Genomic DNA, 24,665 nt, shown 5'->3' with positions numbered 1-24,665 from the left:
GCTGTCTCGGAAGACATGCCTCTTCAGTGACAGGTGGAGGTAATGGACAGTGCTGATGAAGTTACAGGCAGTGGTGATGGTTCCCATTCTTAAAAAAAAGGAAGAACAGAGGGTGTGCTCCAACTGTCAGGGTATCACACTACTTAACCGTCCAAGAAAAGTTTATTCAAGGGTGCTATGGGAATAGCCCTAGTCAGTGCTGCGAGCCATCTGGTCCCTGTGAACAAAGTTAGTTGTGTCCACATCCTCACAAAGTCAGGCACATTCCTAGTACACATACTTACGCAAGGGTTTTCCCTTGTTGATTCTGTTTTGGTATTTTCTGACAGTATAAAGATCAAGGTGGAGATGGGGTGAGGAGGGGTTTGGCTAGGGTTGAGCGATAGGACAAGGTGCCCTTGTTACATGGAGGAAGCACTGAAATCCCAAACACAATTTCCAGCATAATCATAGCTACCTATATTCAGAAAGAATTTCAAATATGGATTGGCTTACAAACATCTATCCTAATAGATTTAATCAGATTTCTCATTTTCGTAAATACTTTTTGATATGGCATGCCATTATATTAAGCCGATCTTTCAAATTGAAGATGTTTTATAACAAAGAAAGTTTTTTTCTGAACTCAAATCTATTATTACATACTGCTTAGCCAAACTGTTAACAAAACCTTCCTATTTACAACCAATACCATTTAAATCATGCATAAATGCTGAACACTTTAGCTCTGACACTGATATGTTTTTTAGTAAAGGAATAAAAAGTAACAGAAAAAAACTTTAGAAACCACACAGAATTAAGGTGCAGCGTGCAGCACAGTAGAGTGTACAGGCATGAAGACATTAGCTAATGAGACAAGTTTCCTATTTTGAACCAGGCTGTAAACCAGTTTGTTTCTAGTGTGAAAAAAAATCCATCTTTTAGCATTTGTTGTGTACAAGACTTCCCGTGTTGCTGCAGCCAGCCTTAAGTGGACACTCACCGTATTGCAAATTTTTTACACTTCCGCACTGGCTTCATTTTTCAGGACCAGAGGTTGCCGCTTGATTAATCCTCACTTTTGAGTTTTCCTTATTAAGTACAATCGAGAATTAATGTTGAGACAAAAAGAAAACTGGAGATTCGCAGATAACGATATCAGTATGGGTGTTGGTGCCAGTACCAAGCCTAAGTACTCGTACTCATAAAACACATCAGATACTGTACTCGGTATGTGAGTAAATCTGGAGCCTCTCTGCAGTTTGAGGATATTTTGACAAAAGTGAGGATGATAAAAGTAGTGCAGACTACAAAGCATGCACTGATAAACTCTCAAGAAGACGGATGAGGAACACCTGTGTAGACAAAACAGTTTTTTATGTTAATTTTCTGGTATGATAAGGAGCTATTTGTACTTGGTATTGGTGAGTACTCAAATGTAAGTACTCATACTTAGTCTGGAAAATTGTGGTATCAGTGCATCCCTAAAGAAAACTGTTAACATGACAGATGTTAACTTTGCACTTCTATAAATAATCACTTTTCACCTCTTCTCTTAATAACAGACCTCTTTAATAATCGTAATTTCTTTAAAATCCCATTATTTTATTTCAGAATTCTGTCACTCATTACAGTTTTCTTTGCAATGAAATAAACACCAAAAATGAGCAAAACAAAGCACTTATCTAAGCTGTGCTTCTGTCTGCCTGGAGCTACTTGGGATGGTCATGACTCAAAATTGCCTTTGTTACACATTCCTTACCAGGCTGCATGGGTAGGGATGACCTCTCATGACTGTTTACATCCCAGGTTTGCGAGAAACAGGCTTTCTTTCTTCTGACACACAGCAGCTCCTTTTAGTGTCTGAGTGAGTCACAGAGCAGCTCTCACAGCTGACCCACTTTAATTGTAACTCAGCCCATTAATGAGCCAAGATAAATATTCCTAATAGCAAACGACAACAGTAAAATAAGCCATGTCGACGGTTTTACCTTTGAAATAGATAGGTCAATAATTAGGATAACTTAGTTCCCTTATCTGCATTTATATAAGCCACAGGCCTGTTCCATCATAGCTTAGCTCAAGTCTCCTCATCTTAAGTGTGTCCACTTTAGTATTTGTTTTAGGCCTCCAGAATTCATGATACTATGGTTGCAAAAAAAGCCATCTTTCAGAAGGAAAACTCCAAGTTGACAGCTGATAATCAAAATTGCTAAACTAAACTGGTGTAGAATGAATCATTTTAAACCAACAGGCTGTGATATGTGGACATAACGCTTCCTTTTATAGAAGCATGGCTTATTTGGAGACAACAGATGATCCTGGTTTCCTGTGAAGTGGGATAAAACCACAGCCTTTGTTGCTGACTATGCCTCAGGGCTGAATGCTGCTCTGTGTCTGCAGTGTGAATAAAATGCCTATTTCTTGTGCCACCATCCATCGTAGGGTATAATTTTAGACCAATTGGTGGCCCACCATGTGCAAACAACCCTGCAGCACCTTATGCATGCATTTTTTCTTTTCATTTTTTCTGTGCTCTTAGTAGCTCACTGTTAGATTTCCTTTCTCCTCTCATCCAGTTTTTATTAGTTTGATATCAAATTAAACCCTGATTGTGCTCAGTCAGTTTTGCTATTAAAATAATTGACAAAAATCTCTGTCTGTGCAGTTCTGCTGCTTATTGAGCTGCCTTACACCCGTGCTTTTTGGTGTTGCTGCACTGGCTTGATCTGCCATTAGAGAGAAACTGTGGATTTCATAATAGGAAGCTGTAGAGTCAAACACAAAGTAGAGATGCTTCTAAGGTTTTTATTTGGATGGTGATAAATTGATATGGTAAATGCTCATAGTTTAAGCTGCCACTGTGTTCTCTTAATACAGCTCTTTATCCAAGGATTGTTATGATTTCATTTAAGAATCTTTGTGACCTGCACAAACTTGATGTTGTTGACCAGAGTCCTGCACAGGTCCAGTTTTGCAAACCGGCATCCACCCACACCCAAAGTGCTCAGAACTGAAAGCAGACTCATTACCTGCAATTATACCCATTTAAATCCAGATCCACCTGGACTTGTGAATGATAGGCTAAGACCAGACCCATGATTAAACACAATGTATGGACCTACGTACATCCTCTTACTCTCATTTAAGGTGCTTAATGTTTTTTGGCTGCGCAATCAGTGTCTTAATTACAAGTGCGGTGCTGCACATTCACACATTTGTGCATGTCGTGCACACAGCAGTGGGAAATAATCCTACCGCAGCACCTTTTCTTTCTCTCACACACCCAAACACACACTCGTATCAGTCAGCTTTATTGGCCAAGTATGCAACAAGGAAGTTGACTCAAGTTTAGGGATGGTGATAGTTAATATTTATTGATATTGATACCATTATCGATACTCCTTATTGATCCGGATCCTCATCGATACCACTATCGATATTTTTCTATAGTTTGGTGGAAAACAAAATGGAGACAAATATTTACATTTGAGTGGTCTTAGCTGAGTAGTACTTGAGTTAAAAAGCTATAATTCAGTCTGTAACATCTATTTTATATCCCTCAAATATGAGCACATTCTTCATATTTACAAATGTATTTATTAAGGTTTCTCATCCAAAACTAAAATTTCACATTTTTAAGTGACATTTGAACACATCGCAACATATAGAATACAGTCATCTAACTGAGGTTACCTAAACGCATCATATTTTCTGTCTTTCAGCTCTTAAGTTTGCTAATTAACTTTAATTCTGCTGATTCCACCGTAGATTTCTACACTGGATTAATACTATATAAAGTTTTGGAGCACTTTTCAGCATTTATCTGAGCAGCTGAAGAAGAAAACTGTTCTGAAGCAGCTAAAGAAAGGGATATTAGAGCCTGTTACTCCCAACGCAGGCGGATATGTTTGCATGCGACTCGCAGGCAGCGTCTTTTCCTCAAGCCGCCAGTTGAAGGTACCACACTCTGGTCTATTGTGATGTACAATATAATGTTCCCCTTGTAAGAACTGATGTATTTTTTTTTACACCAGTTGTATCTTAAATGACGTTACATCACAGAGCCTGAGAGATTCAATAGCAGTATCGATAAGCCAAAATGTTACTGATTTTCAGGTATTTCAAAAACACAGAACCGGGTCCTTATGGACCTGGGTTTCGATCCCCATTCCTACTCTAGTTAGCTTTGCTGTCAATGTACAGGAATTAAACATGAAATACAAAAAATAGATAAACTGAAAAGTATAGAAATTAAGATTTGAATATGTACAAGCTCCTGTTAGGTTTTTTCCCTCTTGTATATACAAGTCAGTGTGCATGATGGTATGATGGTATGGTTTCAAGGTGTGCTAGGGGGGCAAGGATGCTGCCTAGACATGATCAGAGTATGAATGTGCAAGAATATGAGCAGATTCACATGAGGTTAATTAGATGATTTAAGATGGTTAATTTGTTAGCAGAAGTATACATATGAGGTGAGGTATTTTACCACAGTGAGCGTTCTTACAGCATGTTAGTTACAGTGACAAGATTATTTTTTGCAGCATTTGAATATGGTGGATAGATTAAATTATTTGTAGGATGAGTATATTAATTAAAGCAATAAAGAATATGAAGTGAGGCATTTCACCACAGAGAGGTGAAACTTGGAGTGTTTGAGTTCGGTAAATTGACACTTACCCATGCATGCATCAATGAACATTAGGTGTGTAAATCACCAGTTTCATCACACTATGATACAATGTCGATATTTTGGACAATACGATATTTTCCAATATCACAAAATCTGCCACGATACGATTTCGATTTGACGTTGGAGTCCGATAATGGGCGATTTTATGCACAACTTTCACACAGTTACAGAAAAAAGCAGTTTCTGCAATTTAATTACTGACAGGCCTCTGTAGTTACCAAAACATCTCTTAATAGAATAAAGACCTGCATTTCACTACAGTAACATTTTTAAATGCTGATGTCACCTTTCAACAGGAACACACTATACATTTGTATTAAAAATGTTGATTTTATAACAGCAAGCTTTTCTGCAACCTTTCTTAATTATGATCAAATTTTCAGCCTATTTTTCCCTTTTTAGATCATTTTTTTGGACTTGAAAAGATATTTCTGCTCTATAGCAGCCTTTTATACTTAACATAGGGGCTTATTAATGTGGCAGATAGTTCATAAGTAGTTTATTTATACATTATGAGATTTAAATGAGGTTAAATATGTGGCATATTTTATAATGATGAATTTGCATTACTTTTGATTTATTGCAATCTTGATGTCAATCTATGGAGAAGTTAGGACAAGGTTTTATTTCAAGGGATGCTGTTGGGATGAGCAGCCTCATTTTTTTAAGCAACTGCCGCTACAGCTAGCTTGTTGAGGATGCTGTCAATAGGTGTGTGGGGGATTTCAAAATAAAAGAGCTGCTTGAAGTTTAAATGCCTATCGATTTTTTTGACTTTCTGTCAGTCTAATTGGATTATTAATCAACCAATCAGTGCTTTGATAGAATGGATGGGTCATTACACTCCTAATTAACACACTTCTCTTAAAACAATTGCCCAGTTCTATTTTATTTTAATTGAATTTTAGCTTGTTTGAAGCCCTTGTCCCCAGTGTCTGTCAGGATGACAGCTGCCCTTGCACAGACAGTAGCAACGAGTAAACTTCTGCCATGAAATGTTGTGTTAACTAGATCTAAATATGACTGTCTTTAAGTAGCATTACAGCTCCAGACACTGATTGACAGCTAACAGTGACCATACTATGGTAGCATAATGTGAACTTGCTGCTTTTAGCTAATCAGCTCTCACTTGTACTTTACGGATGAAGAATTTGTTGCCCTTCACTTCCCAAAAAGCAGCATCACTGGCCTAAAAACATTGAAAAAACTTAAAACTGTCCATACGTTTGTAGATTCCCATCCTGGCAGCCTTTATCTACAACTGTAGACAGCAGTGTGTAAGCATCACTAAGGCTAAGCGCTGACTTTAAGGTCAGAGTAGTGTCCCTGTGTGGTTTCTAAGGGTCTGAAGTTACGTGTAAGTTTTCCAGTGGTTGTCATGTGACTTTAAATGCTAATGCTATAGCGCCATGCTGTGTTCAACAACAGCTGCCACTGTTGTAAGCTTTTTTTTCTTTACCTCATCAGGAGCCATCTTGACAGATATTGACAGTAGTCACATTATGACCACTCAGTTGGAGGAAACATTTCTGCTAACTGATTTAAAAAAAAACTCAACACATCAGTCTTTGCATAGGCCAATAAGATAAAAACACATCTTCCAGATAAGAGTGTCATCATTAGGAGACGACTCAACTCCTGTCTCCCCTCCCTTCTCATTTTCTATCAGTCCTAACCCTCTGAAATAGCAACACTGTTGCATGACTCATGTTTTGAGCTCTCCGAGCTGCCTGATGGAAAGACATGTATAATGGCTGTCATTAGTCATTTAGTAACGTATAGAATAAAGGCATTTAAGGGAACAATCTAAAGCACTGCTTAGGTACATATCCTACATAAATCTTCATCTGATGAGCAAAACTTGGAACATCATAGTCTAATCTGATTAGCCCTCTCTTTTTGTGCTTTGCCTTCAGTCAAGTACCAGATTGATCCCGTGTTCTAGAGCTTCACCAGTCCCCTCCCAGTTTCTGTGATCTCTCGTCCTATCATTCTTCTCTACCTTCGATCTGTGTTCTAGCCCTCTTTTTTAAGATTTATGGTTCTGATTTATGGCTTTGTAACTGAAAAGACAGTACATTGAGAGTGAAATAGGGTTGAGAGAGTGGGGAATGACATAGGGGCAAAGAGCCACGCAGTGCTGTACAAAAAACGTTAGACTGCGCAGTTACATAACCAAATCAAAGGCTGCAATTATTTTGGTATTAAGTTGTACTTGAGAGGGTTAAAAAAGTGCCAGCAGAAAGAGCTTTAAGAATAGTGCCACTGCATATGCACATTATAGAAGTACCTTTAAACTGAGGACATGCTACAAGATTTTTTGCCAGATTTTACCCATGATTCCCAGTTGGGAAAAGTCTGCACCAGTTGGGGACAGTCAGCATGGCTAGTTTGCACAAAAATCTGTTAGTGTGTGAGGGGACACACAACCCCACTGGCAGACAGTCAAACATGTTTGAATGTTTTGAGCCGAATCTGGACAAAATCGGGTTGTGTGAACTGATTACCGGCCCAACTCCGAACACGTGTTGCCAACAGCAGATGAAAATGAGAGGGTGGGGCACAGGAAATAGCATCAGAAGATGACTTGACCCAAACCTATTTTTTCTTCCTCCTTCTCCTGCGCCTCCTCTTTTTCTTAAAGTTTTTTTGGTGGTTGGCAAACAACAAATTGATGCATTACCACCACCAACTGGTATGTTTGTTTACTCTTTAAACTGCCACCCTTGCAAGCGTTTGCATGAGAGTTTGATGCGTTCATTTGGCATCAGTTGGTTTGGCAATCCTGTAGTCTATGATCCTCATCAGGCTCAGTTGTTAAGTGTTATTCCCAGTCTTTCAGTCGTCGTACAAAAATCTGCTGAAACCAGTCTATTAGTGTGTACTCCTTGTCTTCTCAAAATCTGCAGACTGTGAAAGTCCTGTAGTGTGTGCCCAGCTTTAGACTCATGATAACATTTATGTATCATATCATAATTACAATCATAATATTGTCCAGTATAATCACAAACTTCATTCCCAAATCGAGCAGCACTAAAACCACAGACTGGACTTGGACCAAGGTCAACTCTGTACATTGGCTGACACCTAAGCATTAGGCCATCTATGTCCCCCCACTGTATTCTCTTACTTGAACTAAATTCTTGGAAAATAGCAGTGGTTCCCAACCTTTTTTCCTCAGGGCCGCCAAAGGAAAAATCGTTAAATCTAAGCCTATGTCTAAGAAAAGCTAAGCCCCCCGAGGAGCCAACTGGAAAAATTATAATTGTTTTAACTGAGAATAGCCTACTGCCCCGTGTTGAGCTACGTGATGTTTGCTGGTGTTTCACGCAGCTATTTAGACATGTTTGTATTGTTTAGGATGTGGCGGGGTGAGTGTTTGTGAACTGAGGCACAAGTTGTGCCACGCTTTAGTGTTCCCCGGAACATATTCCCCAGATATACGGTCCTCTTTCTAAAAAACAACACAAAACACAAAAGCATTTTAGTCAAATTCATTCAATTTCTGTGATTTCCATGTTAAATAGTAGAGTCAAAAAAAAAAAAAAAAACTGAGATTTTTGGCGCCCCCTAGGGGTGCCCAGACCCCAGGTTGGAAACTACTAGACTAAGGGAATTTCACACCTGTTGTGTTCAGTTAAATTTGAGTCAGTTTGCCAAGTTTGTGCCATTCATCAGTCCTGGTGTGAATAAAAGAACCCTTCTGAGACCACTTCAAAAGGTGGGTCTCTGTTTTTTATTCACACTCTTGGGGGATGAAATCAAAGTGAGAGCATGAATCGACCTCAAGCTGACCTAACTGCTGAAAGCAGTGCAAGTTTTTTATACTGCACCGGCTCTCTGTCTTTCTCTCTTTCTCTAAAGAAGCAGAATAATCTAAACCAGTACATCAGCATTTTGTTTTTGAGCTACTGTTTTGCCTCATCTACAAACAGAATAGTTTGTAGCAAGTGTGTGCAAATAATATAATATACAAAAGCAATAACCAGAGAGAACGTCAATCAACAGCAACAGTAGAAAATATTGCTACCAGTTACTAATGCTAGGTTCTTCTTGGACAGGGGTTGTGAAACTTTTCAGCCCACGACCTCCAGAATAAAGGTGGTGGAGAGTGAGGACCCCCACTGTACTCGACTATTGTTGAAGCATAGAGTCAACACAGCCATGCACAGTCAAGAATAGTCATGTGCAGACTTACATTTTAATGATTTTTTAACATTACTTTGACCAGAGCGTAAATCTTACCAAATGACCATGTTTTTATTTCACATTTTACTAGTTTATGCATGTAGTTTTATAAAACGTGGTAAAATATACAGTTTACATATATATATATATATATATATATATAAACAATGATTTGAAAAATAATGTACCAAGTGGAATAAGAGCCACCCTTAAAGTACATTTTATAGATTAAAGTTGTATATTTAAAAGGAAACAAAATCAGATTTCAGAGTTAAAAAATTAAAATTTACTAGAACAAACTTGGCGTTTCTAGATTTATAAAGTCCTGAATTTTGACTTTAGAAAATAAAAAATTCAAATTTTTTAATTTCATATATTTACAACGTTGTAACGGCAAAAATTAACAAGAAACCAAATTGAAAACATTGGTTTGATTTTTGACTTTTTAACCTTATAACCTCTAAAGAAGAGTTTTAGTTCACACACATTTAAGACTGTTAAAGTGAAAAATATCTTTTCATTTTCTCATAAATTAATAGCTTTTTAAACTTGGGAATTTTTTGTTTTTTTGGTTGTTTTTTTTAAATAAACACCTCTTTATTGCTGTTATTTTTTTCAAGAGTGGTCCTGATATGCTGTTGTAATAATCAATAGTTTATTCATAGACCTTTTCTCAAAAACAGGTGTCAGCAAGGTATGTTGGGACTATGTCAGTGAAAGCAGTTTAAATTGATGTGTACTTTTTACACCGGGGTCTATAGGGGGCTTAGTTTTTCTTAGATATGAGAAAGGGAGGCTGTACTGGAAACTGCTGCTCTAGGATGGAATTGCTAGCTCCATCCTCCTGCCTGTGCAGCATCCACTGCTTCCTAGGAGAAGCAGAATCCTGGTGGAATTTTAGAAGGCTAGGTGGTCTGGTTTTCACATCTGCTATTGTGTTTGATATTTGGGATAAGGAGGAAGAAGTGTGAGAGTCAGAGAAGCGTTTGACAGTAAGGGTTTCTACAACAGAGCCATAAGAAAGTTCTGCTATTGTTACTCCATTGTGTTAACACGTTGCATCCTCTACAGCTTAATATTGGTGCCCTAGCGTGTGGTTCCACAATGTGTTCTGACGTTGCGGAAGTGCAAGAGGCAAGACGTGTAAACACAGTCAGGCATGCACACACGTCCAATGCTGTTCCACCCTGCCGGTTCCGACATTACACATTGCCACCGTCTCCCTCCTGTTACGTCCCTGTTACTACCTCCAATGGCGGATCAGGGGCAGAATGACTTCACCCCAGCATTCTGCCTCCGTGCGCTACACATTGCAGATGAGACATGACAAGGGCGTAAATATCCTGCCTTGAACTGGCAATATGTAAGCGACAAGAGAGAGAGAGAGCGCGAGAAAAGGAGAGAGCGCGCGCGCAAGAGAGAGACAGGACGGTGTGGTAGAGGGAGGAAGAATGCAGGAGGGAAGAAGCTGAGTGAGGAATAGAGAGAGAGAGGAAAAAAAGAGAAATTGGTCTGACGCTCACAGCTCATATTGCTGGCTGGCTGGCTGGCTCCCACACTGTTGACGAATGAGCTGTCTACCCACAGGGCTGGGAAACAGCAGCTTGTGACAAGCTGGGGAGAGAGGAACATGAATGTAATGCGTACCTTGCCTCGCTTGCTTTCAGATACCGGCCAGAAGAAGACTCCAGAGAAGAAGGATGGGAGGCGCATGTCATTCCAGAGACCCAAAGGGACTATTGAGTATTCTGTGAGTAACGGACAAGTAGCTCTGCTCAATCTGGTTTGATGATGTACATTCTTGGAGACGCGATTCTCCAGCATGCTGCTGCTGCCTCTGTGTGTGTGTGTCTGTGAGTGTGTGTGTGTGTGTGTGTGTCTGATACTGTTGGTTTCTGTATCCATGTCAAGCTCATGTAATATTCCAGCTGTAGCTGATCTGTTTGCAGTGAGGCACCGTGTCCGATCATACTTGGTAGGTCATTGGTGAGGGAAGATGCGTTTCCAGTGCACACATGCATCCAGGGCAGCTGATGTATAGCTTATGGAAACAGTGCATCCTCTGTCAGAGCCTCCCTGTATACAAACACAGCCTTATTTTGCATGTTTTGAGAGAAGAAATGTGCGAGATCTATACATATCCCTCCTCAGGCTGGGACAGGATTGTTTATGTTAATCCAGTCATTTTCTTTGCCTTAATAAGGAGCATTCCACCACAGAGATTGCTGTGCTCACAAATGAATGACCTTCCAACTGCATTGTCATTTCTATTGATTTAGCTTCTGTGTAGGAGAAAGGGAGGGGGAATGAGGCGATCGAGAGAGCAAGAGAGGGATGGCAAGGGGGGGAGGGACAGGGCTCTGGTTCCCTAGTGTGAGCTGAAAATGGAGCTCGTCTCTGCTTTGCCTGGTTGTGTTCTTGAAATGACCCTCAAATCCAGATGCAGCCAGACTGCTTCACATCGCCTCTCTCCCTGGCAACATTAAGGAACAGGATTGCAGTCGCTGAGCTCCCTCTATCTCCTTGTCTGCTGAAAAGAATGAAAGACGCAAAAAGAAGAAGGGAAAAGGAAAATAATGTGAGTGTAGGGAGAGCAAGGCCTCTGGCTTCTCGCTGACCTTCCCAGTCATTTCTTCCACACTACACTTGTATCTTCCCTTTTTTTGATTTATTGTTCTGCCGTCAGTTGTCTCCAGCTGTTGCTCTGTTCTTCAGAAGCTGGCGTAGGTTTCACAGAGAACAACCTGCTCTCTACAACTCTAGCAACACAGTGCAAAATACACCTTTAAATGGTGTCATCTGAGACATGCTGATTAACCAGGCCCATGTTTATCTCGATCTGGCTTTGTTTACCAAAGAGCAACAACTGACTTTACTGAAGATAAGGTTAGTCAGACCAAATAAAGCTTTTGCAATCTGCAAATATTCATGTCAAGGCACACTATCATAAATACCAAAAGGAACATATCATCTTTATTTCCCCTATTTTAAGTAGGCTATCCACTGGGTTTTTCAGATTGCTGTGAAAATCACAGTTTAATATGATTTATGTGTTTTTTTGCAGCTTTAAAAAAGAGAAACATTCAGACCTATTCTTATTTCCTCAGTTCAGGAAATTATTGCACCATGGGGTTAGGAAAACATTGCCTTGTCCAAGGGAAGTAAGTGTAACTCATCTTGTGACAGGGTTGCATGACTAAAAAGAAGTCACATTGTGCAAAAACTAGACCATTAAGATTATCAGACAGGTTGTAAGAAAATTACAGATTATTTTATTGGTCAACCCAAACCATTTTTAAAAGCTGAAATTAATCCCCGCACAGGAAAATGAGTTTAGAATGTAGAACTTATAGAAGATTGAATCACATTGAAGTTGAATGAGATAGTTAGTTTAGTAACATTGGGATTTTTTCTGCTAAATATATTTAGAATAACATTGAACTTGAAGATGCTGACTTTATAACAAGCTCACATTTTTAAGTCAGCTTCTTATGATTTGCTATCAAATGAAGTATTTATCCTTTCCATAACCAACGACATCACATTAGATTTGTGTTATTTCATCCAGATATCGAGATGATGGGGCGCAGGTGGCCGAGTGGTTAAGGCGCGCCCCATATACGTGGACGGCTCGGGTTTGAATCCGGCCTGAGGCCCTCTACCGCATGTCTCTCCCCCACTCTCGTCCCTGTTTCCGACTCTATCCACTATCCTCCTCTATTTAATAAAGGCACAAAAATGTGCAAAAATAAACCTTTTAAAAAAAAAGAAAAAATATCAAGATGATAAAAAGTTTGACTTGCAGTTTTTCAAACTTCCTTAAACAGCCCAGCCAGCATGTCCATGTAGACCCCATATGGGTTTCTAAACTGGTGCCATAACAAAATCATAAATATGTACAGATTTTCTACAAAATCCAGATTTGTTGCGCCTTTTGCTTGAGTTTGCCCTCACCGTTCCCATCCCCCATTGCAACGCATCCCCTGTGTAAATAATGCACTCTCTCCGCCAAAATGCCGAGAGGAGATGGCCTTTGCTCTCAAACACACACACTAATGGAAAAATACAGCAGGAACATTAGTCTGATTTTTATAATTGAAAGAGAAAGTGACAGAGCTGTAAATCAACTGGACTCAGTTGAAACACGCCCACAGGAAACGTATTTGGCACACCTGGATGTGATGACACACCTGCTTCTTTAAAGCACTTCTGTGCTCATATTAAGCAAAATAATGCAGGAGATGTGTCACACGTTGGTGTTAGAAATCACAGTTTATTTGCTGTTATTTGTGGGTTGTAGTTGGCGGTGCTGTGTAAACATGTTTGGATATTTGCCCCGTAAAGCCAGACAGTGTGATGCTTTGTTAAAGCTCCACAATAAAGTGCGTGCTCGAACACTTTGTAAAAAAATCAGAAAGCACTGCTGAATGCTTCCCTTATTGTGCTGTAGGTCAGTCACTGCAAATATGCAATGATGTGCAGAGACACTGAGGCATTATGCAGCTTCAAGGGGGGAAAACACTTTTTGATGCAAATTGGTCTTATTGCATTAAGCATCCAGTGGTGAGGTTGATAACAGCACGGTCTTTAGAGCTGATGGAAGTGTGCTGCCATTTTTAACTTTGAGAAACTTTCAAGAGATAAGGAAACAAATTTTCCCTCAGTATGACTTTAAAATAGATGATGATAATTGATGTGCAAATAAGGGTCTTTGACATTGCTATTACTAAGCCTAAACCAGGAGTTAAATCTCTCTGTGGCTCCCAGCTGCTCTTTTATCCAAGTGTGGCACTGTTACGCAAGATGAGGGTGTGACTGTTATGGTTGTGCTCTAGACTTTTCTTTAATTCAGGGAGGACACTTTGTCAAGGTGGTTCTTAAGTGAACATATTCCTTTAATTAAACACACTGTCTCTTATTCTAAATAGTAAACATGGATTGTCAGAAACGGGGCACGATGCAGGTAGGATTGGACACACCTGTAGCTGGTGCTGACGGGAGTGGACAGCAGGAGCAGGTGAGAATGGTCAGAAATCCAACAGGAGCAGGACTAAATAAAGCATCCCCTAAGGGGCTCTAGTATGTGATAATTAAGAAGTTTTTCATCTTATGTATTTTTCGACAAACACAAGCAATAAATCATTCTATATTATATTCAACACGGTATTAGATAGATCAAACTACTAACTTCCTAAATACATCTAATTTGGATTATGTTGAGTTGCAAAGTTTGATATGAATTAGCATTTTAAAGGTAGTGGTTGTTTCTAAGTCATTCATGGCAATCATTTTGATTAAGAAAAATATGCAAAAATAAGGAAACAAAATAGGATTTTTCCTAAACTATTTCAGAAAGAAATGAAACTTGACTATTTGCATGATGTGTTGAGAATAACATCTTTGCTGCAAAAAAGAAAAAAATTAAACTGTTGTTTTGACACACACTCCAGGTAAAGCATTAATCGCATTTCTGCAGGCCATTTTGCGATTTAATTAGAATCGATTTATTGCCCAGCCCTAAAAGCTGCACAGTAGAACTTCGAATTTGTGACTAAATAGTCTTCATCATAATCGTGATGAACTTTAGCTCTGCTTGTGTGCAAACATCTTAAAATGTTGCTGATCGTGGTATTTTCTATGTTCCCTGTGCTTCCCTGATCCCCGCTTAGTGAGGCTTTTATTTTGACTGCTGATATACAGTTTTAATTCTGAGAACAAACAGTACTGTTTTCTTTAGATTGTTTGTGCCCTAAGAATCAGAGGTTTTGTTAATGTAGTCTGAAAACTGTTTAGTGTCTACAGTCTAGAGCAGGGGTTCTCAACCTTTTCAGGTCGCGAGCCCCAAAATAAAAGTGCCAGAGACCGGGGACCCCAACTGTACCTGAAGGTGGTTCAACACAGACATGCACATTCAAGATAGGCATACAAGATCACCCATAAGTGGGATAAATGGGAGAGCTTTCTGGTGCCCAGCCAAACTGGGGGCCCATGCAGGTCAACAAAACCATGGTCCATTATAAAGTTAACATGTGATAACCATATTTTATCATTAACTTAATAAAATAACCACCTTTATAGAAGCAATTAATATCTTTTTTAATCATTTTGTAGTAAATAGTCTTCTTAAAAATGTAAATCCCTTTTGTTGAACAAAAAAAAGAGAAAAGAATTAAAATGGGATAAAAATGGCTGAAATGGGTTAATAATTGCAAAGAAAAGGTGGAAAAAGTAGTGAAATTGTATGGGTTAGAAGTGGTATCAATTTCAAAAAGTCAGTGGCAAAAATTGGTTAAAGTGGAAAAAATGGGAATAAATAGTGGTAAAGGGGAGTTCAAAAGTGGCCAAAATGGCTTTAAATTGGCAAAAATGTGTGGAAATTTGGTTTAAAAAATTGAACTGAAAAATCAATGTAAACTGGTAAAAAGTATTAATTAAGAAAGAGAAAATAGGCAGATATTGGTTAACCAAGCAAAAATTGGCATATCAGATTAAAACGTGGGTAAAATGGGAAAAATTGGGTGTAAAAAAGTGGTTAATAGTGGCAACAATGGCTTAACAGAGGCAGCAGTAGGCTGAACTGGCAAGAATTGGTTTACAAGTGGCAAAAACAGGCAGAAAAAAAGTGGTGGAAAGGGTTTAACACTGACAAAAATAGGTGTTAAATGACAAAAATGTGTTAAAATTGATTTTAAAAAATGGGTTGAAATTGGTGTAAAGTAGCAACAGTGTAATTTTAAAAATATTCTTAGTTTTTTTTTGGGGGGGGGGGGGTCTGGGGACCCCCTCTCAGTGCCTCCCCCAAGGGGGTCCCAACCCCAAGGTTGATAACCACTGGTCTAGAGAAGGGGTTGGAGGTTAAAGAAGCATCTTACCAACTGTGGAAATAAAAACTTTAAGCGGCTTGGACTGGGTTTTATTTCTATCATACACCAAACTATTAAGATAATTGGAGTTTGCAGCAACAAATTTGTCGTCTATTCAAACATTATTTTGATCATTTATCCTTTTGAGTCAAGGGAGGAGGGGCTGGAGCAGTGGCACCAGGCACACTTTGTTTCACACCGATGGGCATTCAGGGTTGCAGGCTAACCTAAGGAGCTGTCTTTGGGGTCAGAGGGAGCGAGAGAATCCAAATAAGCATGGGGAGAACATGCAAATTCCCAGCAGAAAGGCCGGAGCCGACTGAAAGATCTGAACCAAGAACCTTCTAAATGTGAGAGGACTGTGCTCACACCCCTGTGCCTCCCCTCTATCCAAAGTCTTCTGATTTTATTCAGTGGGAAGTGTCAGTAACAGTGATATCAAAGTTCGATAGTGTGAGGTTGGCATAAGGAGGTTTGCTGACTTTCAAGACATGTTAGGACACATTTCTGAAACCTTGCTCCCCTCTTTCTCTTAACTGTAAACACAAAACTCAGTTTTCAAACTACATTCACCAAACTTCTGATTAGTCTGTCAAAATCAATCACATCCAAACAGTTTTATCTCCACTCAGAAACAAACACTGTCTTAACATCATTCACACAGCAGTGAAAATTAGACACCACTGAGAAAGCATCAAAAAACAAAGACACAGTGGTGAGGAATCACTCTGGTGTATTTTTGAGACAATAGTGTGTAAGTTACCTCACAATAGATGAACAATAATTGGGGTTTGTTTTAATATGTGTGCAGGCATAGTGGTGGGTCTCACTAATATGGTGGACCACTGTGCCTGTATCATTGTATGGATGCACCGGCCACTTTATTAGGTACATATTGCTGATACTGAGTTGGACCTTCTTTTGTCTTCAGAATGGCCTTAATTCTTCATGGCATGGTTTCAACAAGGTCTTGGAAACATTACTCAGAGATTTTGGTCCATATTGACACAGTTGCTGCAAATTTATTGGCTTCTGATGTGCAGATCTCCTGTTCCACCACATCCCATAGGTGCTCTATTGGATTGAGAGCTGGTGACTGTGGAGGCCATTGGAGTACAGTGAACTCACTGTCATGTTCAGCAAACCGGTTTGAGATGATTTGAGCTTTGCGGCATGGTGTGTTATCCTGTTGGAAGTCACCTTAAGAAGATGGGTACACTGTGGTCAGGGATGGACATGGGCAACAACACTCAGATAAACAGTGGCATTTAAACAATGCTCAGTTGGTACTAAGGGGCCCAAAGTGTGCCACGAAAATACCCCCCCCCCCCCCCAACACCATTACACCACCACCAGCAGCTTGAACTGTTGATTCAAGGAAGGATGGGTCCATGCTTTCATGTTGTTTACACCAAATTCTGACCCTACCATGATTGTTGAAGGTGTAATCGAGACTCATCAGACCAGCAAACTATTTTCCAGTCTTCTATTGTGCAATTTCGGCAAGACTGTGTCAATTGTAGCCTCAGTTTCCTGTTCTTAGCTGACAGGAGTGACACCCTATGTGGTCTTCTGCTGCTGCAGCCAATCTGCTTCAAGTTTCAACATGTTGTCTGTTCAGAGATGTTATTTTTGAGTTGCTGTTGCCTTTCTATCATCTCCAACCAGTCTGCCTGTTCTCCTCTGACATCAACAAGGCATTTTTGTCCACACTGCTTACTAGATAGTTTCCTTTTTTGTGGCCATTCTCTGTAAACCCTAGAGATGGAAAATCCCAGTAGATCAGCAGTTTGTGCTTATTCACCTACAGCCATGCCATGTTCAAAGTCAATTGCATCCCCTTTATTTCTCATTCTGATGCTTGGTTTGAACTTGAGCAAGTTGTTTTGACCATGTCTACATGCCTAAAAGCATTGAGATGCCACCATGTGATTGGCTGATTTGTGTTAACAAGCAATTAAACAGGTGTACCTAATAAAGTGGCCAGTGGGTTTATTTACATTGTGTGTGTTTGCTATCTGTACACATATACAAATGAATAATAACAATGAAATTTGTTATGTGGGTTTCCAGGTGACTCTCATTCTTCACAGCTCTTGCTGGATTTAATTTAGGGCACAGGTGGCCATGATATAGGTTGCAGCTTTTTGTTCAGTGTTCCACTTACAGGCAATGAGCCACATGAATGAAGTCTTTTAAAGATGGGAAAACTGTTTAAAGTCAGAGGTGGAAAGTAACTAATTGTAATTGTCGGAGGGTGACTGGAGGAACATTACATCACGTGCTTGACGGGCCAATCAGAGCGACAAGATAAAATTACGTTGTGCACATGTGCTACTCTTGAGCTGACAGGCTACCACAGCCACAGATTGTTAATGGTTAGGTTTCTCTGTGAATAAAATTGATGCCAAGGCTGGTCGAGAGATGCACAAACTTCTCCTCTGTCAAGATAAGCCCTCAATGTGGCTCTTTGCTCTTGTTTTAAAAAAATGTGGTCCAGTTCTGATTAAACTGACACTTTCCTACAGCTACATCCAAGCTAATAGCTTCTGTGTCAGCAGCCATTGGATACACCAGCAAACCCCAACCGTAATGATCGCAAACCTATGCTGAAGCAGACCTGGAGAGGAGTGGAAACATCTTTTCTGTCATGAAAAACTTTCATTGTCGCTCTCTACCCTTGTTTTGATAGAGTAATGCTATCCAGACAAAACTGCCGCGTCGCCTAAGTCTGAGCTTACTACTTCACTAGCAGCCATTGTGTACAGCCATTCACACAACGTTCCACCATAACTCACAAACTCATGCTGAAGCAGGTCACCAGAAGAGCAAAAACATCTTCAACATCATTAAAAGCTTTTAGTGTTGCTTTTTCCTTCATTTTATGTAGAAACATGGTCAAGTTATGGTAAGATTGATTTTATACTAGAGCTATATCTGAGCTAATCACCACACTGGAGGCAGCCATTGCAACCCTGCCCATAGCTACCGCCTCGTTCTCCTTAAACAACGCTGATTGATCCGAACAGTGTTTGGTTCGGCACAAACATTGTAGATTGGAGCTTTTAAAGGTGGATTGCCTGATGACAGAGATGGAGTCTGGTAAAACCATCTGCTTTGAGATGTCAGTATTTGAGTTAATGGAATGATTCCACATCACATCCTACAGAAGCTGCTGTGTTTTACTTTATCACAGAAGTGTTTCTTTACTTGAGCAATTAAATGTGTGATTATTTCTTAAGTTCCTCATCTTATGTATTTTTTAACAAACAGAAGTAATAAATCATTCTATAAACATCACAATATTTGATAGATAAAGCATAAAACTGTTCTGTAGGCCAGGCCGATGTTAGGATGAAATTAGATGATGTATGAATCAATATGAATTACAAACTTTTACTTTTCTACTTCAATCATATTAGTAAACTGACTGACTGCCCACAACAAAGTCAAAAAACTGAAACTGGAAGAATTAAAATTCTACCTCAGCAATCATTTCAAACATGAAATAAAGAATTAACTCCTTTGAAGACCTACCAGGGCATACTGTCAAAGGAATACTTAGTACAAGTCATTTAACTTGTAAATATGATATGTGATGAAATATGAGGTTTTTACCAGTAATGTAATACTTGTATACTAGTCTGATTACCAACAAAGTTAATCTACATCCCTAACACCGACTGGTACCTTTTGGAAAAGGCTTGATTTAAGAATTCTGATTGGCTTTACTCTACATTATTCTCATCTTGAATCAGTAAACAGTGAAACCTCTGGGTAAATCTGCCTTCTTGGGCCTGTTTTTCAATAGCTCCTGATCTGATGGAGCATAAAAAAGTATAGAAAACACAAAGGAGAGGCCCATTTCTTTCTGCATGATTTACAGTATCAAAAACACACAAATATCTGGTTTCATATCTTGTTTAAAACACACACATACCAATCTTTTTGTTTTTGCATGTATTATTTTTGACTAAAAATTTTAAAAATTGATTAAAAAATTAATTTTTTTAAAAATGCGTTTGGCTTTTTACCTGCTGTACCCAGGCTCAGCCTTGCCTGTGAGGTGAAGGTGGGGTTAAAGCTGTACATGAAAGCAGTCATTTCTTTTCACAACCATGTGTAAAAAGGGGGAGTTTTGTGCCTCTGCAGAGAGCATAGTGGTATTGAATGCATAGGGGTAATTTTGGATTTGGGTGATTTGTAGAGTACATAGTGGAATAGTGGAATGACAAGTTTACCACAACCAAACCACTTTGATCCAAAGCCTCTGTGGAGATTTTTATGCCTCTGTGCTGGCAATAGCTGAGGTTGTAGGCATTAGGTTTTTGAGTTGTCCATCATTCTGTCCTTCCATACCTCTGGCCTATTGTTGTGAACATATCTCAGAAAATATTGGATTTTATTTAAACTTTGCACAAATTTCAACTCTGACTTAAGGATGTTTGGGTTTTATGATTTTAAGGGTCAAAGGAATGGTACTCTTGGCTTTTCTGTCTATTCTTGATGATATCTTTTTTTATAATGCTTTTCAGACTTTCTTCAGACTTTGTACAAAAATTCAACCTCAGCCGAGAATGACCTGATCAGATTTTATTTAGTCAAAGCTCAGCGTCCTGGGACTTATGTGCATTCTCTGCTCATAAACACAATATCTCAACAATGTTTTCACAATGACTACAAGTAAGTTGAAAGTCAAAGGCCTCATGATCAACCATTGCTTTCCAGGCCATTCTTGGGAACGTGAAGTTTTAAAATGCTTTTAGGGATTTTCTACAATCTTCACACAAATCATCATCCTGACTCAAGAGAACGAAGTAAATTTCAAAGGTCAAAGGTTAATTCACAAGGCCCTTGTGCAACCCTTGCTTATGAACACGATATCTCAAGAAAGCTTCAAGGCATTTTGTCTCCATAAACAGACAACTGTGTCAAATTCAGCTAAAGCTAAGGCTTTTAAAATGTTAAAAATAATAATGCAGGAATGTGAGATCTTAAATCTGTTGAATTTAATTTTTATGCTAAAGAGATTACAGTCTGCATAGACTTATGGAAATAAAGTACTGAAATTTAAACACCTCAATTAAACTGAGCTGTAGCTAATAGATAAAGTGATCATTGACACATTAATGCTTTTAAATTGGAAACAAGAGTATAAAGAACGTTATAAGTATCCTGAAATGGACATTTATAGCTTGTTTTATTTTTTCCTTCAAATCCCTGAACATTACATTTTTGTCATCAGAACACTGTCCTTTGTTTTCATTGGAAGTAGGGTGCTCAGTGCCATACACCTAGCTTGTAGTATTGAGTTGTTAGTGTTGTTGTTGTGTTGAGAGAGCAAGTAACTCAAGTTTTAGATAATCTTGCAGCCATTATCATCATGGTGGACCAGTTACTGCAAAGGCATGGCTAGGAGAGCTCTGGCCAAATAATCACACAACCAGTGCAGACCAAACCATGGTGGCCTCCTGGGGAATTTTTCAGCTCAATTTATCCAAAAGGCAGATAGCTTGTGTTATTTTTTTGTTCATTATACATATGAGAAATACAAATATCTATCCAATTAGGTGAATCTGTTTGATCATGTCTAGTTCTTTTTAAGACAGTGGACTCCACAGTGGATCAAAAAAAAGTCTTCAGCAACAAACTTTGCCATCAGTCTATTAAGTGCTTCCTTGGTGATGCACTTTCAGTCTCCAGGAGTCGGTGATTTAAAATCAAGCCTTGGTTGTTATGGAGTGGCTCCTTCTTGGTCTGCTGCACCTGGGTTACCAGTGTTTGTCGCATTAGCTAGTTTGGCCGAAGCATGTTGCTCAGCTTGTTGCTTTGTGAGGTTAGAATTACTCACGCTCGAGCCATTGTTTATATTTCTCAGACTGTGTGTCGCTGGTATGTCTTTGCAGCAAGCTCATACTCTTCCTCCCAGGATGCAACTGTGCTTAGGTTGGTGTCATGGATGTTTACTAACCTGTATTATAGAGCTGCTGAGTGTTCAAAAAGCGACTAGTAAGGAGTGGTTTAAATTAGTTACCCAGAACACTGGTTATCACCAGGTGATTAAGATTCCCATTTTACAAGAAGCAGGTCAGACCAAGCACTTGCACGTGCCTCTACATGCATTTTGTTCAGTCCTTTTTGAAAAGGTTTGCTGTATCTGAAAAAAATTTGAGGACAATGGGATGAGTACTGAAATATGGTACCAGTGTGGCACCAGAGCCAATCAACCCGAATCAAAAAAAGATTTTGGTGCCACATTAGAGTACCACTGCCCTCCAACGCAACTCCTGCCACTAGTCCAAATGAAAGGCACACAATACCTTGCACTCAAGGTAATTTATGTAGCCTTCACTCCTTTTATTTCAGCAGAGCGTGATTGCTTTTATTCTGCTGCGAGGTAATGTCTCCTCTCTGCTGGCCTGCATCTCTATTATTCTTTATGAATTGTCTCTGATGCAGCGCATGAATTTTGGTAAAGTCTTTGCTTCAAGATGTCAGAACTGTTTATTTTTTTTTATCCCATGCCCAATTAGTAACTTTTAAAGATATTTCTCTGAATTATGTAAGCCGACGGTATGGAGACAGCTTATATTCATGTTCCTTCTTCAGTGCTTCAGTTGATTCACGTAATTGGGCTTCAGCATACCCTCCTTATAGCGCAAAAGCAGAATTAATCGTACCGATCATTTGATTCTGTTTCAGAGAAATTCCCCTTTTGGATGATCTGGATGGATTATTATTGGTTTATATTCATAGTGAAGTGAAGGAGGGATCATCAGTCAGTGACTGGCTTAACTGACGGAGCGCGTGCAGCATGTCCAGTATGTCTCATATGTTTCAGTGCACTAATGTTAAACATTATAATGAGTCAAAGCACACCAACTAAAATCTGATCTGAAGACAAAGAAAATGAATGAGCCCATTATGATTGACTGGGTCAGGACTTTCAGATCGACTGTTCCCTTAGAGTTGTTTTGCTTTAAAGTCGACATAGAGCTCCTTTCACTGGCACAGAAGCTGTCCGATTCAATTGCAGCTTAGATTTAAAATGTTCTCAGGACAAGTTAAGATCTTTTTTCACACAAAAGAGAAAGTGTGAGAGTGGGAAGAGGGAAAGACGGAGAGAAGGTGTTAAAAGCTGTTCTTTATTGTCAGTATGTATTTTTTTTAAATGCAAAGCTTCTCTTATCTTCAACAAGAAAATCATGTATTTTATCATTATCATGATTTGATTAGTAGACTACCCCTTATTTCATAATAACCATTGTTATTCATGGTTTTTCATGAACTGGACTGAATCTTGTCATACACTATAATTGTGACTTTATTCCTTGTTTCTTTTGTATAAAATCCCATAGCTACTTTTTGCTTGGTTATACTTATGTCTCCTTCAGCTGGTCAACTACTTACAGTTTGTGTTATTTGGTTTCTGCTTTTTTGTGCTTCCTATACATTTTAAGATTCTTTTTACAATTGTAAACAAAGTTATTTTTATCGTAACACAATACAGCATGCAAAAGTGTGAAAGAAGAAACACCATTGAATGTAATTGGAGCATTCTTCAGAGTAATGTCTCTCTCTACCACCGTGCAGAACCACCTGTGCTCGTACAACTGGGCGCCTGAGAGACAGGGTGATCAGGAGCTCCCCTCCCCCTTTCTGCACGAACAACCTGACTTCAAAAGCCCCGTGGTACCTACCTTTGATTTAAATGTGGGAGTTGTTAGCATTAATGTTGTAAAAACAAATCACTTTGAAGATTCAAGTACACAAAAAAGAGACATTTTGCCATTGCAGCACCACACATATTCTTTAAAGACTTGCATAATCCTGTTGTTGCTTCTACACTCCCCTCCAAAAGTGTTGGTAACAGCAAGGCAAATACCTTTATTTTTCCCCATAGCCTGAAAACATTTGGGTTTGACATCAAAAGATGTGACGTGAGACAAAAGATCAATATTTCAGCTTTTATTTTGAGGTGTTAACATCTGGATATGGTACACAACTTAGAAGAAAGCATTATTTGTGACAGAACACAAATTTTTTAGGTGAGCAAAAGTATTGGAACAGAGACTTAGAATAAACTTTGCACTAAAAGTAAGGAAATTTGTGTTTGGTAGATTATTTCTTTGTTGTAACAATGCTTCTTGGCAGTAAGTCTTATAAGTCTTATACAGTTGCCAGTCAGGCACCTGATTGGCAGCACCTGGGGGTGCCAGAAGCTCTAAACAAGAGTCAGTAGCAACAGCTAAAAAAGCTGTTTGGCATTGGCAGAGAAGATTTGGCACATTTTTCATGGGCGCAACCCACATACTCAGCTCTGCTGTTCATCCCAGAAATGCATGATCCTTACAAATGTGACACTATTTAAAAGGGAAATAAACAGGCTTTCCATCAGTATAAGATTTATTGATGCATGATGGAAGGTCTCCCAAGCAGTTTGGTTGCATCTTTCTTTAAATTTGCAGACAAAATGTTTCTGTAGACTTTTGAGTTGATTTTGCTGCTGCCATCATGTGTTACATCATCAATGTAGATCTGTACTTTGGCACATTCCAGCCTGGCCCTCCTGTTCTTCTTGCTAATGGGTGGATTTTATCTTCTGGTGTAGCCTCTGTACTTTAGTTCATGGAGTTTTGTGTAAACAGTAGATGGTGCTACCTTCACTTCTACCCTATGGAGGTTGTTGATGATGTCACTAACAGTTGTTTTAGTGTCTTTCTTTACAGCTCTCACAATGTTTCTGCCACCAACTGCTGCTGTCTTCCTTGGTCTACCTGTTTGACGTCTCTTACTGAGTACACCAGTGGTTCGTTCCAGTGGTTCCAGTGGTTGTCCTGGCTATGGCCAATGTTTGTGCAACGGCTCTTTTTGATTTTCCATCTTCTCTCACCTTAACATTTGCTTGTTTTTCACTCATAGACAGCTCTGTTTTCATG

The 24,665-nt window shown here is 39.2% G+C and overlaps 1 protein-coding gene across 4 annotated transcripts in view; it reads left to right on the top strand.

Moving 5' to 3' along the window:
• Window positions 1–24,665, top strand: part of oxr1a (oxidation resistance 1a) — a 186,320-nt gene that overhangs the window by 109,498 nt on the left and 52,157 nt on the right. For all 4 annotated transcript variants that reach the window (XM_041792777.1, XM_041792774.1, XM_041792775.1 and 1 more), the window contains one exon: window positions 10,531–10,613. In XM_041792777.1, the coding sequence (XP_041648711.1) occupies window positions 10,531–10,613 (83 nt within the window). The remainder of the gene's footprint in view (window positions 1–10,530; window positions 10,614–24,665) is intronic.

Source organism: Cheilinus undulatus, linkage group 8, assembly GCF_018320785.1.
Source record: "Cheilinus undulatus linkage group 8, ASM1832078v1, whole genome shotgun sequence".
Lineage (NCBI taxonomy): Eukaryota > Metazoa > Chordata > Actinopteri > Labriformes > Labridae > Cheilinus > Cheilinus undulatus.
This window is presented reverse-complemented; position numbering and strand designations above follow the sequence as displayed.